This window comes from Lagenorhynchus albirostris, chromosome 6, assembly GCF_949774975.1.
Source record: "Lagenorhynchus albirostris chromosome 6, mLagAlb1.1, whole genome shotgun sequence".
Classification (NCBI taxonomy): Eukaryota; Metazoa; Chordata; class Mammalia; order Artiodactyla; family Delphinidae; genus Lagenorhynchus; species Lagenorhynchus albirostris.
Window position 1 is genome coordinate 71,350,399 of NC_083100.1, and position 17,694 is coordinate 71,368,092.

The 17,694-nt window shown below is 37.1% G+C and overlaps 1 protein-coding gene across 1 annotated transcript in view; it reads left to right on the plus strand.

Moving 5' to 3' along the window:
* PLA2R1 (phospholipase A2 receptor 1) overlaps window positions 1–17,694 on the plus strand; it is a 121,834-nt gene that overhangs the window by 89,829 nt on the left and 14,311 nt on the right. Inside the window, exons 18-23 of the mRNA XM_060152808.1 lie at window positions 120–184; window positions 6,588–6,691; window positions 8,251–8,390; window positions 16,064–16,181; window positions 16,872–17,002; window positions 17,374–17,521. Of these exons, the coding sequence (XP_060008791.1) occupies window positions 120–184; window positions 6,588–6,691; window positions 8,251–8,390; window positions 16,064–16,181; window positions 16,872–17,002; window positions 17,374–17,521 (706 nt within the window). The remainder of the gene's footprint in view (window positions 1–119; window positions 185–6,587; window positions 6,692–8,250; window positions 8,391–16,063; window positions 16,182–16,871; window positions 17,003–17,373; window positions 17,522–17,694) is intronic.

Consider the following 17,694-nt stretch of genomic DNA (forward strand, 5'->3'; position numbering starts at 1 on the left):
ATAACTGGGTAAAATACTGAAGAATAGAAAGCTATTAACAGTGACCCCATTAATCTGAATAGTGAAAAGGGAAAAAAAGTAGGATAAACGCTGACATTCTCTCTCTCTTTTTTAAATAGCTATCAAAGTATGGTGTAAACTGGTGGATTGGACTTCGGGAAGAAAGAGTCAATGATGAATTTCGGTATGGACATTGATTCATTTGCATTTAACTTTGTTTAACAGGTTTTTATTTGCAGAATGATTGGACTATATCTTAATGATTAACTTGTTGAATAGGAGATTGGTTTAAGATGGTGCAGTAGAAGGATATGCTCTCACTCCCTCTTTCGAGAACACCGGAATCAGAACAAACTGCTGAACAGTCATCAACAGGAAAACACTGGAACTCACCAAAAAAGAAACCTCACATCCAAAGACAAAGGAGAAGCCACAATGAGACTGCAGGAGGGGCGCAATCACAATAAAATCAAATCCCATAAATGCTGGGTGGGGGACTCACAATCTGGAGAACAGTAATACCACAGAACTCCATCCACTGGAGTGAAGGTTCTGAGCCCCACGTCAGGCTTCCAAACATGGGCGTCCAGCAATGGGGGGAGGAATTTCTAGAGAATCAGACTTTGAAGGCTAGCGGGATTTGATTGCAGGACTCCGACAGGACTGGGGGAAACAGAGACTCCACTCTTGGAGGGCACACACAAAGTAGTGTGTGCATCGGGACTCAGGGGAAGGAGCAGTGACCTCATAGGAGACTGAACCAGACCTATCTGCTAGTGTTTGAGGGTCTCCTGTAGAGGTGGTGGGTGGCTGTGCCTCACTGTGAGGACAAGGACATTGGCAGCAGAAGTTCTGGGAAGTACTCCTTGGCATGAGTCCTCCCAGAGTCCACTGTTAGCCCCACCAAAGAGCCACATAGGCTACAGTGTTGGGTCACCTCAGGCCAAACAACCAACAGGGAGGGACCCTAGCCCCACCCATCAGCAGACAAGCAGATTAAAGTTTTACTGAGCTCTGCCCACCAGAGCAACAGCCAGCTCTACCCACCACCAGTCCCTCCCATCAGGAAACTTGCACAAGCCTCTTAGATAGCCTCATCCACCAGAGGGCAGAGAGCAGAAGCAAGAAGAACTACAATCCTGCAGGCTGTGGAACAAAAACCACATGCACAGAAAGATACACAAGATGAAAAGGCAGAGGGCTATGTACCAGATGAAGGAACAAGATAAAAACCCAGAAAAACAATTAAATAAAGTGGAGATAGGCAACCTTCCAGAAAAAGAATTCAGAATAATGATAGTGAAGATGATCCAGGACCTCAGAAAAAGAATGGAGGCAAAGATTGAGAAAATGCAAGAAATGTTTAACAAAGACCTAGAAGAATTAAAGAACAAACACCTAGAAAAATTAAAGAACAAACAAACAGAGATGAACAATACAATAACTGAAATGAAAACTACACTAGAAGGAATCAATAGCAGAATAACTGAGGCAGAAGAATGGATAAGTGACCTGGAAGACAGAATGGTGGAATTCACTGCCGCAGAACAGAATTAAGAATGAAAATAAATGAAGCCAGGGCTTCCCTGGTGGCGCAGTGGTTGGGAATCCGCCTGCCAATGCAGGGCATGCGGGTTCATGCCCCAGTCCGGGAAGATCCCACATGCTGTGGAGCAGCTGGGCCCGTGGGCCATGGCTGCTGAGCCTGCACATCTGGAGCCTGTGCTCTGCAGTGGGAGAGGCCGCGACGGTGAGAGGCCCATGCAAAAAAAAAAAAAAAAAAGAAATGAAGACAGCCTAAGAGACCTCTGGGACATATTAAATGCAACAACATTCATATTATAGGGGTCCCAGAAGGAGAAGAGAGAGAGAAAGGACCCGAGAAAATATTTGAAGAGATTATAGTCATAAACGTCCCTAACATGGGAAAGGAAATAGCCACCCAAGTCAAGGAAGTGCAGAGAGTCCCATACAGGATAAACCCAAGGATAAACATGCGAGACACATAGTAATCAAATTGGCAAAAATTAAAGACAAAGAAAAATTATTGAAAGCAGCAAGGGAAAAACAACAACATACAAGGGAACTCCCATAAGGTTAACAGCTGATTTCTCAGCAGAAACTCTACAAGCCAGAAGGGAGTGGCATGATATACTTGAAGTGATGAAAGGGAGGAACCTACAACCAAGATTACTCTACCCAGCAAGTATCTCATTCAGATTCGATGGAGAAATCAAAAGCTTTACAGACAAGCAAAAGCTAAGAGAATCCAGCACCACCAAACCAGCTCTACAACAAATGCTAAAGAAACTTCGCTAAGTGGGAAATACAAGAGAAGAAAAGGACCTACAAAAACAAACCCATAACAATTAAGAAAATGGTAATAGGAACATACATATTAGTAATTACCTTAAACATGAATGGATTAAATGCTCCAACCAAAAGACACTGGCTCACTGAATGGATACAAAAACAAGACCTATATATATGCTGTCTACAAGAGACCCACTTCATACCTAGGGACACATACAGACTGAAAGTGAGGGGATGGAAAAAGATATTCCATGCAAGTGGAAATCAAAAGAAAGCTGGAGTAGCAATACTCATATCAGATAAAATAGACTTTAAAATAAAGAATGTTACAAGAGACAAGGGAGGACACTACATATTGATCAAGAAATTAATCCAGGAAGAAGATATAACAATTATAAATATATATGCACCCAACATAGGAGCACCTCAATACATAAGGCAACTGCTAACAGCGATAAAAGAGGAAATCAACAGTAACACAATAATAGTGGGGGACCTTAACACCTCACTTACACCAATGGACAGATCATCCAAACAGAAAATTAATAAGGAAACACAAGCTCTAAATGACCCAACAGACCAGATAGATTTAACTGATATTTATAGTACATTCAATCCAAAACCAGCAGATTACACTTTCTTCTCAAGTGCACACAGAACATTCTCCAGGATAGATCACATCTTGGGTCACTAATAAAGCCTCGGTAAATTTAAGAAAATTGAAATCATATCAAGCATCTTTTCTGACCACAATGCTATGAGATTAGAAATCAATTACAGGGAAAAAAATGAAAAAAACACAAACACATGGAAGCTAAACAATACATTACTAAATAACCAAGAGATCACTGAAGAAATCAAAGAGGAAATCAAAAATCACCTAGAGACAAATGACAATGAAAACACGATGATCCAAAACCTATGGGATGCAGCAAAAGCAGTTTGAAGAGGGAAGTATATAGATATACAAGCCTACCTCAAGAAACAAGAAAAATCTCAAATAAACAATCTAACTTTACACCTAAAGGAACTAGACAAAGAAGAACAAAAAAAACCCAAAGTTGGTAGAAGGAAAGAAATCATAAACATCAGAGAGGAAAGAAATGAAATAGAAACAAAGAAAACAATAGCAAAGATCAATAACTAGAAGCTGGTTCTTTGAGACGATCAACAAAATTGATAAACCATTAGCCAGACTCATCAGGAAAAAGAGGGAGAGGACTCAAATCAATAAAATTAGAAATGAAAAAGAAGTTAGAACAGACACCACAAAAATACAAAGCATCCTAAGAGACTATTACAAGCAACTCTATGCCAATAAAATGGACAACCTGGAAGAAATGGACAAATTCTTAGAAAGGTAGAACCTTCTAAGACTGAACCAGGAAGAAATAGAAAATACGAACAGACCAATCACAAGCACTGAAATTGAAACTGTGATTAAAAATCTTCCAACAAACAGAAGTCCAGCACCAGATGGCTTCACAGGTGAGTTCTATCAAACATTTAGAGAAGAGCTAACACCCATCCTTCTCAAACTCTTCCAAAAAATTGCATAGGAAGGAACACTCCCAAACTCATTCTATGAGGCCACCATCACCCTGCTACCAAAAGCAGACAAAGATACTACAAAAAAAGAAAATTACAGACCAATATCATTAATGAATATAGATGCAAAAATCCTCAACAAAATACTAGCAAACATAATCCAACAAAACATGAAGAGGATCATACACCATGATCAAGTGGGATTTATCCCAGAGATGCAAGCGTTCCTCAATACATGCAAATCAATCAATGTGATACACCATATTAACAAACTGAAGAATAAAAACCATATGATCATCTCAATAGATGCAGAAAAAGCTTTTGACAAAATTCAACACCGATTTATTAAAAAAAATCTCCAGGAAGTGGGCATAGAGGGAACCTACTTCAACATAATAAAGGCCATAAATGACAAAGCCACAGCAAACATCATTCTCAATGGTGAAAAACTGAAAGCATTTCCTCTAAGATCAGGAACAAGGATGTCCACTCTCACCACTATTATTCAACACAGTTTTGGAAGTCCTAGCCCCAGCCATCAGAGAAGAAAAAGAAATAAAAGGAATACAAACGGGAAAAGAAGAGGTAAAACTGTTACTGTTTGCAGATAATAAGATACTATACATAGAGAATCCTAATGATGCCACCAGAAAACTACTAGAGCTAATCAATGAATTTGGTAAAGTAGCAGGATACAAAATTAATGCACAGAAATCTGTTGCATTCCTATACACTAATGATGAAAAATCTGTAAGAGAAATTAAGGAAACACTCCCATTTACTATTGCAATAAAAAGAATGAAATACCTAGGAATAAAACTACATAGGGAGACAAAAGACCTGTATGCAGAAAACTATAAGACACCGATGAAAGAAATTAAAAATGATACCAACAGATGGAGAGATATACCATGTTCTTGGATTGGAAGAACCAACATTGTGAAAATGACTATACTACCCAAAGCAATCTACAGATTCAATGCAATCCCTATCAAATTACCAATGGCATTTTTTACAGAACTAGAACATAAAATCTTAAAATTTGTATGGAGACACAAAGGACCCCGAATAGCAAAAGCAGTCTTGAGGGAAAAAAAACGGAGCTGGAGGAATCAGACTCCCTGACTTCAGACTATACTACAAAGCTACAGTAATCAAGACAATATGGTACTGGCACAAAAACAGAAATATAGATCAAGGGAACAGGATAGAAAGCCCAGAGATAAACCCACGCACCTACGGTCAACTAATCTATGACAAAGGAGGCAAGGATATACAATGGAGAAAAGGCAGTCTCTTCAATAAGTGGAGCTGGGAAAACTGGACAGCTACTTGTAAAAGAATGAAATTAGAACACTCCCTAATACCATACACAAAAATAAACTCAAAGTGGATTCGAGACCTAAATGTAAGACCGGACATTATAAAACTCTTAGAGGAAAACATAGGAAGAACACTCTTTGACATAAATCACAGCAAGATCTTTTTTGATCCACCTCCTAGAGTAATGGAAATAAAAACAAAAATAAACAAATGGGACCTAATGAAACTTCAAAGCTTTTGCACAGCAAAGGAAACCATAAACAAGACGAAAAGACAACCCTCAGAATGGGAGAAAATATTTGCTAACAAGTCAATGGAAAAAGGATTAATCTCCACGATATATAAACAGCTCATGCAGCTCAATATTAAAAAAACAAACAACCCAATCCAAAAATGGGCAGAAGACCTAAATAGACATTTCTCCAAAGAAGACATACAGGTGGCCAAGAAGCACATGAAAAGCTGCTCAACATCACTAATTATTAGAGAAATGCAAATCAAAACTACAGTGAGGTATCACCTCACACCAATTAGAATGGGCATCATCAGAAAATCTACAAACAACAAGTTCTGGAGAGGGTGTGGAGAAAGAGAACCCTCTTGCACTGTTGGTGGGAATGTAAATTGATACAGCCACTATGGAGAACAGCGGAGGTTCCTTAAAAAACTAAAAATAGAATTACCATATGACCCAGCAATCCCACTATTGGGCATATACCCTGAGAAAACCATAATTCAAAAAGACACATTCACCCCAATGTTCACTGCAGCACTATTTACAATAGCCAGGTCATGGAAGCAACCTAAATGCCCATCAACAGACGAATGGATAAAGGAAATGTGGTATATATATAGAATGGAATATTACTCAGCCATAGAAAGGAATGAAATTGGGTCATTTGTAGAGACGTGCATGGACCTAGAGACTGTCATACAGAGTGAAGTAAGTCAGAAAGAGAAAAACAAATATCGTATATTAATGCATTCATGTGGAACCTAGAAAATGGTACAGGTGAACCTGTTTCCAGGGCAGAAATAGGCACAGATGTAGAGAACAAATATATGGACACCAAGGCGGGGAAATGGCAGGGGTGGTGGTGTGGTGGTGTGATGAATTGGGAGATTTGGATTGACATGTTTACACTGATGTGTATAAAATGGATGACTAATAAGAACCTGCTGTATAAAAATTAAATTAAATTAAATTTTTAAAAATTTGTTGAATAGCCTTCAAACATTATCTTTAACTTACAAATTTTCATTTCCCTAACCACAGACATGAATTTTTTTTTAATTTAATAAAATATTATGCCTTCAGTCCATATCCCAGAACTCCAAAAATGGTGTTGGAGATTGAACGTGGAGAATGAGAGAAGACCTTTAATTTTTTGATTTTCCTGCAGTTGGAGAGATGGGTCACCAGTAATATACCAGAACTGGGACAAAGGAAAAGAAGAATCCATGATTAATCAGAGCCAGAGATGTGGCTTCATTTCATCCATAACAGGTTATTTTGTTCATCCACTTTTGGGTTTATAATACAAACATAATTTTTAGAAGACTTGAAGTCTCCTTTTCATTGCATTAGTTCAGTGAGAAGGTTTTGTTTGGTTATTTTGCTTTTCAACTGAGTGTGTTTAATTTTATATGTCTTAAGTCTTAAGGATGACCATTCCTACAGTTTATTCCATGCATTCATGTTCTTGAAAATAATTTACATCCAGATAAGTCCTTCCTCTTGAACCAAAACTACCAAAAATGGGCCCACTGAAATGGGTTAAAAATTGCCTGACAAATACTATTCTCTGTGAAATTTCAACATGGGCCCATTTTTTAAAATCTCTTTGTAGGATCCAGTTTATAATTGGTCAGAACTTTAACCTCTGAAATTTACTTTCATTTTCCCATTTAAGAAAAATTTTCATTGAATTCAGTGTTCTTTTTTTAACACCAGGCATTAATTGCTGCCTGCCTTAGAACACCAACTCTTTGCCAGTTGGATTTAGAAGTACATGCACATTTAAGATGGGTTTTTAAATTCTATTCATCAATACAGTGTTATTGGGGTTGATTGTCCACTCATATCCATCTCGCTGTTTCTATCCAATAAAAGGTAATGATGTCCCTGACTCTAACAGATTCTCCCAAGTCAGGAGAGGGATAAACATGGAAAGCAATCTCTGATGTAAGGGCAGCTGCAGAGAAAGTTAAGAGAGGAAAAACCATGTTGTTAATCAGCTCGCTTTTGCCAGCAGGTGTCACAACAGCCTACAGAAAGGCTATTTGTGGTTCTGGAAGAATGGCAGCTAATCGGCATTGAAAATAGCATTCCGGCCCCTCCTTCAGAATGCCAATATCTTTTTGGCTTATACCCCTCACACTAGAAAACTGAATCTGCCCTTGCAATTTACATGCATCCTTGCCCTATTCTGGAATTTGTAACTTGAATGCTAATGAAATGCATTCTATAAACCTTTACTCTGAAAATATAGCTCTTCTAATTAAAAGAACATTTTCCAAGAGACTGAGGACTTTGGGCTATATTCCTGAGGGCATGTCTCTAAATGTGTGTGTTTTGTTTAAGGGTCAGGGCTCAGAAGTGCTTCTTCCTTAGAAGTTCCTGAGTTATTTTTTCTAAATTATTATATTTTTAATAATTATAAAGTAGAAATGATCATCTATTGTTTTAGAATTTTTTTATCTTGAGGTTGAATACTTTAAGTCAAAAATATTACTCTACAAAGTATTCTTTGGCTAACCAAGTCAAATATTCTTAAAACTTTCATCAGTTTTGTGATTGCAATCGCAGTATTTGTTTAGATTTTTTTTTTCTTTTGCATTTGCAAACTTTCTACATTCTTAAATTAGAATTACTGATTTGGCACCTTGCCCAGTTAGCTCTTGTCACTAGAGAATTCTATGATTAGTAGTTAAATTTAGTTCAATTTCTAGATTTAACAAAGTCTGGTAAACCACAGCAGTCATAAAAAAAAACAGTGACCAACAGAGAATGCCTACAAAGAGTCACCATTGTTTCTGGTCATTTCTAACCATTTTCTCTTCCAGGACTCTGGGCTAGTGAAGAGTGTTCAGTTTCTATGCCTAGCATCTGTAAGCGAAAAAAGTTTTGGATCATAGAGAAAGAGAAAGATACACCAAAAAAACATGGAACATGTCCCAAAGGATGGTTATATTTTGACTATAAGGTAAACTTGTTTTCAAAAAGTTGCTTTTGTTTCTCTTTTGTAGGTTTTAATTTTAGAAAGTAATCAAAAAGCAGGTGTGGCTTTGAAAAACTATGAGTTGTCCATCGGACCTGGAATTTTTTTGTCACAATTTTCAAGAGATTTGAGAAGTTTTCTATTTAGGGACAGATCTCTTGAAATTAAAAGGTTTTGTCAAAAACAGCCTTGACACCACCCTTCATACGTATACTCAGTTTTTGCTACTGACATTGTCATTCATTGCGCTGTATGACTGTTTCATTAGGTGGGATGTGGATGCGTGCACATGTGTGTGGGCGTGTGTGTGCGTGTGGGCATGTGTGGGGGGGGGGCATGTGTATCTAGGCCCTGTTCCCAAATGAGCTGTCAGCTCCAGAGGGCCCAGACTGTCTTCTTCTTTTGTGTCTTCCCTGCCTGGAGCCCTCATAGAGCTCTATCCGCCTTGTCACCTGCCTGACTAATAACGTAGCTCCGTCAGCTTTGTCTTGAGCCTCATATAGCTGGCACTTCCACGCAGAATTGGATTTTTTTTCTAAATGGCCAGTGGGGATACTGTAAACTAGATTTATTATTTCTGATACTGTCTCCAATTAAGGCTGAGACTTCCCCTCTACTCCTTATGTTTTAAAATAAAATAACTTTATAAGCCTTAGGTGGAAGTAATTAAAATGTATCTCAAATTATAAATGTTTAACTCTTTGATAATTAAAAACTTAAACTGTGTCATAATTTCATATGCTAGTATGAAATTGCTCCTCCATCATGGACAATTTTCAGTCTATGTGTTTAGTTACATGGGTAGGGCATTGCCTCCCTTGTGATCTTCCTCTCATTGTTAATTTGTGAAATGGGGCCATTTGGACTTAATACACATTTATTGAGCACCCACTACATATCTGGCACTGATATTTTTAATTGTGGTAATATTCACATAATATAGAATTTACCATCTTGACCGTTTTTAAATGTATAGTGCAGTAGTATTAAGTATAATCACACTGCTGTGCAATGACTCTGCAAACGTTTTTCATCTTGTAAAACTGAAACTCTAAACCCATTAAACAACAACCCCTCATTCTCCCTCCCCACAGCCCCTGGCAACCACTATTCTACTTTGTCTCTATTAATTTGACTATTTCGGACACCGCATGTAAGTGGAATCATACAGTACTTGTCCTTTTGTAACTGGCTTATTTCACTTAGCACAGTGTCCTCCAGGCTCACCCATGTTGTAGCATGTGTCAGAATTTTCTTCCTTTTTAAGACTGAATAATATTCCATTATATGTACATAACACATTTTATTTTTCCATTTATCCATTGATGGACATTTGGGTTTCTTCTACCATGTAGCTAACTGTTTCTGCTGGCAATTTCATATATATATAATGAATATATATATATATATATATAATGAATATATATAATGAATATATATATTTCTTGTTTTATTGAATTTTTAAAATACACAGAATTGTTATCCCATCTTACCTATGAGAAGACTGAGTCTAATAAAATTGTGTGGTTTTTCTGAAACTTACAGCGAATAAGTGTCAGGCTGAGAATCAACCTTAAGTTTTTTGACCCTGAGTCTTGTCCCTTTCCTACAGCTGCCACTTCATATAAGAACTTAAGAATTACCAATCACCTTAGCTCTATGACACAATCAGTCCGGAGGCACTGTGAAATATTTTCTAAAATAATATAGTCATTCTCTAAAATGTTATATAGTATTGAGACACTATTTTTAATAGTTGATACCTTCAGTCTGCTTCTTATTTTCTCAAACCATAAACTCTTTCTACCAGTTGTAAACTATCTATACATTTTAATATGACAAACATAGCAAATATTCAATAGAACTTGAGTATAACTAAGGTTTTTATGAAAACCTTTGACAATTAGCTTTTTATTGTGGTAAAATATGCATAACATAAAATATGCCATTTAAATCATTTACAAGTGTACAATTCAGTGGCATTAATTACATTCACAATGTTATTCAACCATCACTTCTATTTCCAAAACTTATCGTCATCCCAGACAGAAACTCTGTAATTGGTTAAGCAATAGCTCTCTATTCCCCATCCCCTCTAGCCCACAGTAAGCTCTAATCTATTTTCCATCTCTATGAATTTGCCTATTCTAGATAATTCATATAAATGAACTCATACAATATTTTCCTTTTGTGGCTGGCTTATTTCACTTAGCATAATGTTTTCAAGGTTTACGCATGTTATAGCATGTATCAGAACTTCATTCCTTTTTATGACTGAATAATATTCCATGCCACATTTTGTTTATCCATTCATCTGTTGATGGACTTTGGTTATTTCCACTTTTTAGCTATTGTGAATAAATCGGCTATGAACATTGGCATACAAGTATCTGTTGGAGTCCCTGCTTTCACTTCTTTGGGGTATATACCTAGGAGTGGAATTGCTATATCATATGCTAATTCTATGTTTAACTTTTTGAAGAACGAGCAAACTGTTTTCCACAGTGGCTGAACCATTTTACAGTCCTGCCAACAGTGTATGCTAGCAATTTTTCCTCATCCTTGACAACACTTGTTTTTTTTGTTTTTGACAACACTTGTTACTACCTGTCTTTTTGATTACTGCCAACACTAGAGTCTAGTGTTATCTCACTAGATTTGGTTTTGATTTGCACTTCCCTAATGACTAATGATGTTGAGCATCTTCTCATGTGCTTATTGACCATTTGTATATTGTCTTTGGAAAAATGTCTATTCGACTCCTTTGCCCACTTTTTTATTTGGGTTATTTATCTTTTTGTTATTGAGTTGTAGGAGTTCTTTATGTAAAACCCTTATCAGATACATGGTTTGTAGGTATTTTCTCTCATTCTTTAGGTTGTCTTTTTACTTTATTGATAATGTCCTTTGATGCACAAAAGTTTTTAATTTTAATGAAGTTCAATTTCTCTAATTTTTCTTCTGTTGCTCATGCTTTTGGTGTCATATCTAAGAATATGTTGCTAAATCCAAGTTCACAAATATTTACCTCATGTTTTCTTCTAAGAGCTTTATGGTTTTAGCTCTTATATTTAGGTTTTGGTCCATTTTTAGTTAATTCTTGTACCTGATAGTTTTTCACAACTATTAAAACAAGTGCATCCCATGTATAAAAAAGAATATTTTAAGGAAATTCAGGACAAGTCATACCCTTGGCATTAGAGAAATAATTCTTAGAAACTTACAATGGTTGTTTTTGGTTTACCCTTGGCCATTGTCCTTTCCTTAAACTTTCTTATCTACACAGATTAGCTATATTCCATGTTTCCTCCTGTGTAAACATGGGGAGTATGTACACATATGGGCATGGTAATAGTGATGGTGCAGCAGACCCAGGGCAAAAGAGCAAGTGAATGCTTCCTTTGAAAGAATAAGAAGGGGCATGAGTAAAGCATAGACACACACATGAGAGGAGAAGGGCTTTCTGAGGCTAACTATGGAGCAGGATTAAAACACCCTCATGTAGCTCAGAGGGTATTTTTAATTTTTATTGATAACTAGTAGCTAGATTAATGGTTCACAGCCCTGATCAAATATTTAGAATCATCAGGTGGGCTTTCTAAAAATATCAAGGTGCAAGTGACATCCTAAAGATTCTGATTTAATTGATCTGCATGGGATCCAGGCATCAGTATTTTTTAAGAGCTCCCTTGGTTATTCTAATGTGCAGTCAATAATTGCCCAGCAATGCAACAGTTACACAACTTAGTCTTCTAATCATTCAGAGGATTTGATTGCTAAGGATAGGGTCACAGCAGGCTTCATGAGAGGGTGACCTTTTACAGAGTGAGATTTCAGGGTCCCCAAGTGTGCCTCCCCACCCACAGTGCTCTCCCCTGCATATTAATGGCTAAAATCCCACCACTGGAGTCTCATTCCTTTGCCTTAACACTTTCCATTACGTTTTATTTCTGAGATGGCCTCATCTGTCACCTACACTTTGGGATAAGTGGGTTTATCAGATCATTAGAAAAGGTGGGAATAGGAGGGTTAATAGTTGAGAGGAGTGGAAAGCCCAGTGGGCATAGTTCTGACTAACAAAAAAAAGCTACAGAAGGAGAACTGGGAGATAGCAACGACAGACATTACTCACTTCAGAATTATGAATAAGCATCACTGTATTATGTTCCACTAAACTTTGCTTCTCGTTTGTCAACTTCCTAGGACAAATTTTCATTGGTTATTTCTAAGAAAAAAATCCCACTTAGTTGACTCTTCACCTTTAAGAGTTTCAAAACTGAGATACCAGAAGTTAAGTGTCTTTTCTCATTTCTCATAAATTATTTTCCCCATGTTTGATGATGTAAAAGAGGTTTGACCAGGGATTGCCCCAGGAAGAGTGAGTCATCTAAGATACTTGTCACAGCAGAGTTGTATGTAAGAGGAAGAAATTCTCTGTGTATATTAGATTAACTCTCGTGCTTCTACTTATACATTTTTATTCAGGGACCTGGATTTAGTGCTGATGGCTGCTTTGCACCATCTAATTTTGGATTAGCCAATATTTGGTTTCATGCACGACACAGTTTTTCCTTAAAAAAAAAAAACACTCTCTCCTCTTTTAAATTATTGAAATTCTTAGCACTTTATTCATTCATTGCATTTAACTATGCTGGATATATTGGCAACTCAATGGTGAGGAAAACAAATATAATCCCTTCTCTTTGGGAGCTTACAGACTAGAGGGGGAGAAAACATTAGCAAATCAATCAGGAAAATAACTCTAATTTACAACTGTGACACAAGCGATGGAGAGTTACACAGTTCCATAAAAGTATATAACAGGAGGACCTGACTGAGGTGGTCAGAAGGACAGGAAACATTAAAAGTAGGGGAAACTACATGCACTAAGGATCTGTGGTGAGAAGGAATGTGACATATTGAAGAAAGTAAAAGAAGCATAGAGAACTAGAATGTAGAAAGTGAGACAAAAGAAGTAGGCAAGGGCGATTATTGTGTTAAGAGTTTCTGGTTTTTATCCTAAGAGCAATAGGAAACCCTGAAGGGTTTTAATTAAAGAGGGATATGATCATCAGGGTTGAGTTTTGAAAAGAATCATTCAGGCTGCAGTACCAAAGATAGACTGGAGGAAGGCGAGGTTGAGGAAAGTAAGAGCAGTTAGGAAGATATTGCAACAGTCCAAGCAAGAGATAAGTCCTTTGGGCTAAGATGATGGTGGCAGAGACTGTGGGGTGGTGGGAATAGGGAGAGTGGTGAAGGTCTCAGAAATGAGATGTCCAAATGGTAGGACCGAAGGGGTGATGAAGGTGACTGAAGGGTGAGAAGACGCTCAGGTTTCAGATTTAGGTAAATGCATGACTGACTATGCCATTCAATGTCAGTAAGAACACTGAAAAAGGACCAAATTTGGGAGGAAGATCATGAATTCCATTTTCAAGTATTGAACTGGAAATGACTTTGAGACAAAAGAGTTTTATATTCAAAACTCGTTTGGAATACAGTAAGGTATCCTTAATTCACAGTAATATCAGAGATGCATTAAACTTGATCACATTTTGCAAATCAGTAAGTAAATAAACAATTTAAAATTGAGGGTGCTGTACTCCATCTTGCTACTTTGCTTTAATTATTGACACAATTTCAAAGTGTGTTAGTAAACATGTTATATTTTTAGAAACAATGAAGTTGTGGCAATGGGGGTCTACACTCCCATACTCAAGCTGGTAAATCCTGGCTGAGGCAAAGAGGGCGGGGGTGGGGGCTGGGTGGGAAGCGGGGGTATGTGTGTGTGTTTTCTGGAGAGATTTACTGAGCTAAATGAAACAGTGAGGTTCATTGGTATTTATGAATGGTTCATTAGTGCAACTATCTGAACACAAGGTGAATTCGCATTAAATGATAAGACTTCCTAATAATTAGTCTGCGCCACTCTTTGGAATTTGTAATTAGAGGAAAGAGGCAGAATGAAAGGAAATTGATAAAAGGGTAGTTGTTATAAAATTAAAACCCTTTAAAGCCAATTCCATTTCTTTGTGAAGCAAATAAGGTAAAGGGGATCAGAAGAAGAGAAAATGTACTTCCTCTCTTAGTTGGCAACTCAAATTCAGGCTAGATCAGAGTTTCTGGTTTTTATCCTAAGAACAGTGGAAAATCCCTGAAGGGTGACATGTTCGGAATTGGTTTCTGAAAAGAATTACCTGAGCAGTACTGACATCAGGGGCTGGATAATTCCCTGTTGTGAGGGACTGACCGGTGCATTATAGAATGTTTAGCAGCATCTCTGGTCTCAACTCGCTAGCTGCCAATAGCAGTCACCACCCCCTCCCCCCTTGGACTGTGACAACTAAAATGTCTCTAGACATTATGAAGATATCACCTGAGGAGCAAAATGGCCTTGTTTGAGAACCACTGGACTAAATCCAGAATCCTGAGAATGTCATTTGACAATCATTTCAGGGTCTATTGGCTTTTACTTTGTTGCATAAATATTTACTGAGGACCTTGTTTGTTTTGCTGTTCAGAGAGGAGCAACACTTAGTCCCTCTGCTTTGTAAGGAGTCTATGACGGTAGGGAAGGGATGGGGGACTGATAAACTTAGAAATTAAAGAAGGATGCAGAAGGATGTGCTCTCACGTGGCATGGAGGTTGCCACATTAGCCTAGAATAATCTTGTAGCTGGAATTTTCTCAGTGGCAGACCTCAAGATCACACCTATCAATGACCAGGGTTGGCTATGTTCGTTAATGAGAGAATAATCCACATGGAATATTTTTGGCATAAAGTCTCTCCTGACTTCTCTGGAACTTTGCCTGATCTGTTACAGCCTTTCTCTTCTATCTTTCCCTCTCCCCTAACTCCATATAGCCCAACTAACATGATTAAATTTCACTGAGCTTGGTGAGGGGGTGATTTTCTTCAACTTGCCTGATCTGCCTAGCAGTTACCATTCCATATTTCTCATCCCATAATAAGTAACCCCTGCCACGCCATAGACATGATTCTCTCTCGAGTGAAAATCAACTCTCACTGTCAACCCCACAGCCTTCTTTCTGAGTTCCTTTTGACCTTGTTGGCATCCCTCCCCTTTGTTTCTCCTTCCTAGGTTTCCTTGGTCCTCCCTTGCTTTTCTTCCCACTGGGCTCATTTTTTTCTTTTCGGCCTCTTCCTCATTGACTTTTGGACCACATGGCTGACTCCAAGTATTTAGTGAATTTAAATACCTGATATGGTTTGATTCCTCAATATTCCTCTCACTTAAAGTGAGGAAGCGTATTTGTAAATAAAATGGAACAAATCTATTAACTACCACCAAAAGAAATATTTTCAAGATTAAATCCTCCACTGCAAACTCTGCAGTCAGGCTGGCTCCTTTTTAGAAGGAATGCTATTTTTCCTCGAGCTGAAGACATCGTTCTGACATCCTGCATCCTCTGTTCCCGCCCGATGCAAATGTACAAAAGGCACTGACTCACCCTGAAAGCTGGTCCTCTTTGTTTTTCTTTCACACTTCTGGAGCAGCTGGGGGGGAAAAAAAAAGAGTTATTTCTGTGCAAGAAAATTATAAAAAATTTTCAAAGCTGGTCCTCAGTATCTTTAGGAAACTTTTAATTCATTTAGGAAAATATGGAAATGAATGCTTTTTTGGACATTTTTATAGTGCCTTTTGATGAAAATCCCCAAGGACCCAAGCGATTGGAAGAACTGGACATCTGCTCAAGATTTTTGTGTTGAAGAAGGGGGGACACTTGTCGCCATTGAAAATGAGGTGGAACAAGGTAGAGTACTCAATGTTCAATCAGGCAAAAATCACCATTTTTATTCAAGCGTCTGTTAAAATAGTCCTCCAAAATACTAACATTTCCAAATCAACATTTTAAGTGTTATATTGCTGGTGACACGTAAGTTTTCAGTCTGACCTATAAGGTTTATATCATGACATCTGTAAAAGTTAGTACACTCCATTGTTTACAAACTGCTGATTTTGGGGAGCCTTTTGTCTCACGAGGCGTAGTGGAAAGAATAAGGATATATTTATGATCGGCATTTCAAAATGGCTAAAATAATCTGAGGTATAGTCGATTATAATTGCATGGTATAATTTTTTAGATCCCTTTAGAGTTACCTACACACTTTCATTTGCTATTTAGGCAATAATCGTATACTTTAGTTAAGTATAATGGATAAACCCTCTTTTGTTTAGAAAGGCATTGAATGAACACTGGAAATTGTTTTACTAATGATATGATGAAATCCCAGGCTTAGCCAGCTAATTGCTGTCAATTTAAACTGAACAAAAGTGACAGAGACGGCATCATCTTAATAAGGACAAAGTAACAAATTCCTACAGTTGATTCGTAATTAAGTTTTGCTATCATTTAAATAAAATCATAGCTATAAACAGAATTTGATGATTACCCAAATGGTTTATATGGTATTAAATTTGATAATGTATTCTTATTTTGCAGCTTTCATTACTATGAATCTTTTTGGCCATACCACTAATGTGTGGATAGGGTTACAAATTGATGATTATGAAAAATGGCTAAATGGAAGGCCCGTGTCATATTCTAATTGGTCCCCATTTGATATAGTAAATGTAAGTTTTAAGATTTATTTTTTAGAAAGCATTTTAGCAAGAGATCCTATTTGAGACTTGTTTACTGAAGTTTTTCTTTTTTTACTTCCTATATTTTGTAGGCATAAATTTTTATTAGTTGGTTGTTAATATATTAATTTTTAATAATGTAATTTCATATAATTGTCATGTGTTCCATGAATATAATTTCTTTACTCATCACAATAATTATTTATTTTGTGGGTTATGAACTGATTTGTGAACAGGTTTATTAAATGCAAATAAAGGAATAATAGTGTTTGAATTTTTTAAGTTATGTCCTTAATAAAAATATCAATGTTATAATAACGTTATATGTTACCATTTTTAAAAAAACATGTATTCTTTTGAAGATTCCAAGTCATAACACCACCGAAGTTCAAAAACGCATTCCTCTCTGTGCCTTGCTGTCAAATAATCCTAATTTTCACTTCACTGGAAAATGGTATTTTGAAGACTGTAGAGAAGAAGGCTATGGGTTTGTTTGTGAAAAAATGCAGGGTAAGAAATATTTGTTTTTTTATTCCTTTCATTTCCATGGCCCACCCTTCTCTTCCACATTTGTTTTACACACTGTATAAATGATAGTTTCATAGCTAAGTGCCAGCACTTATTTTTTAAGCTTTACATATATATGGTCACTTAATCTCCACTACCTCAGGGTTGTGCCCCCT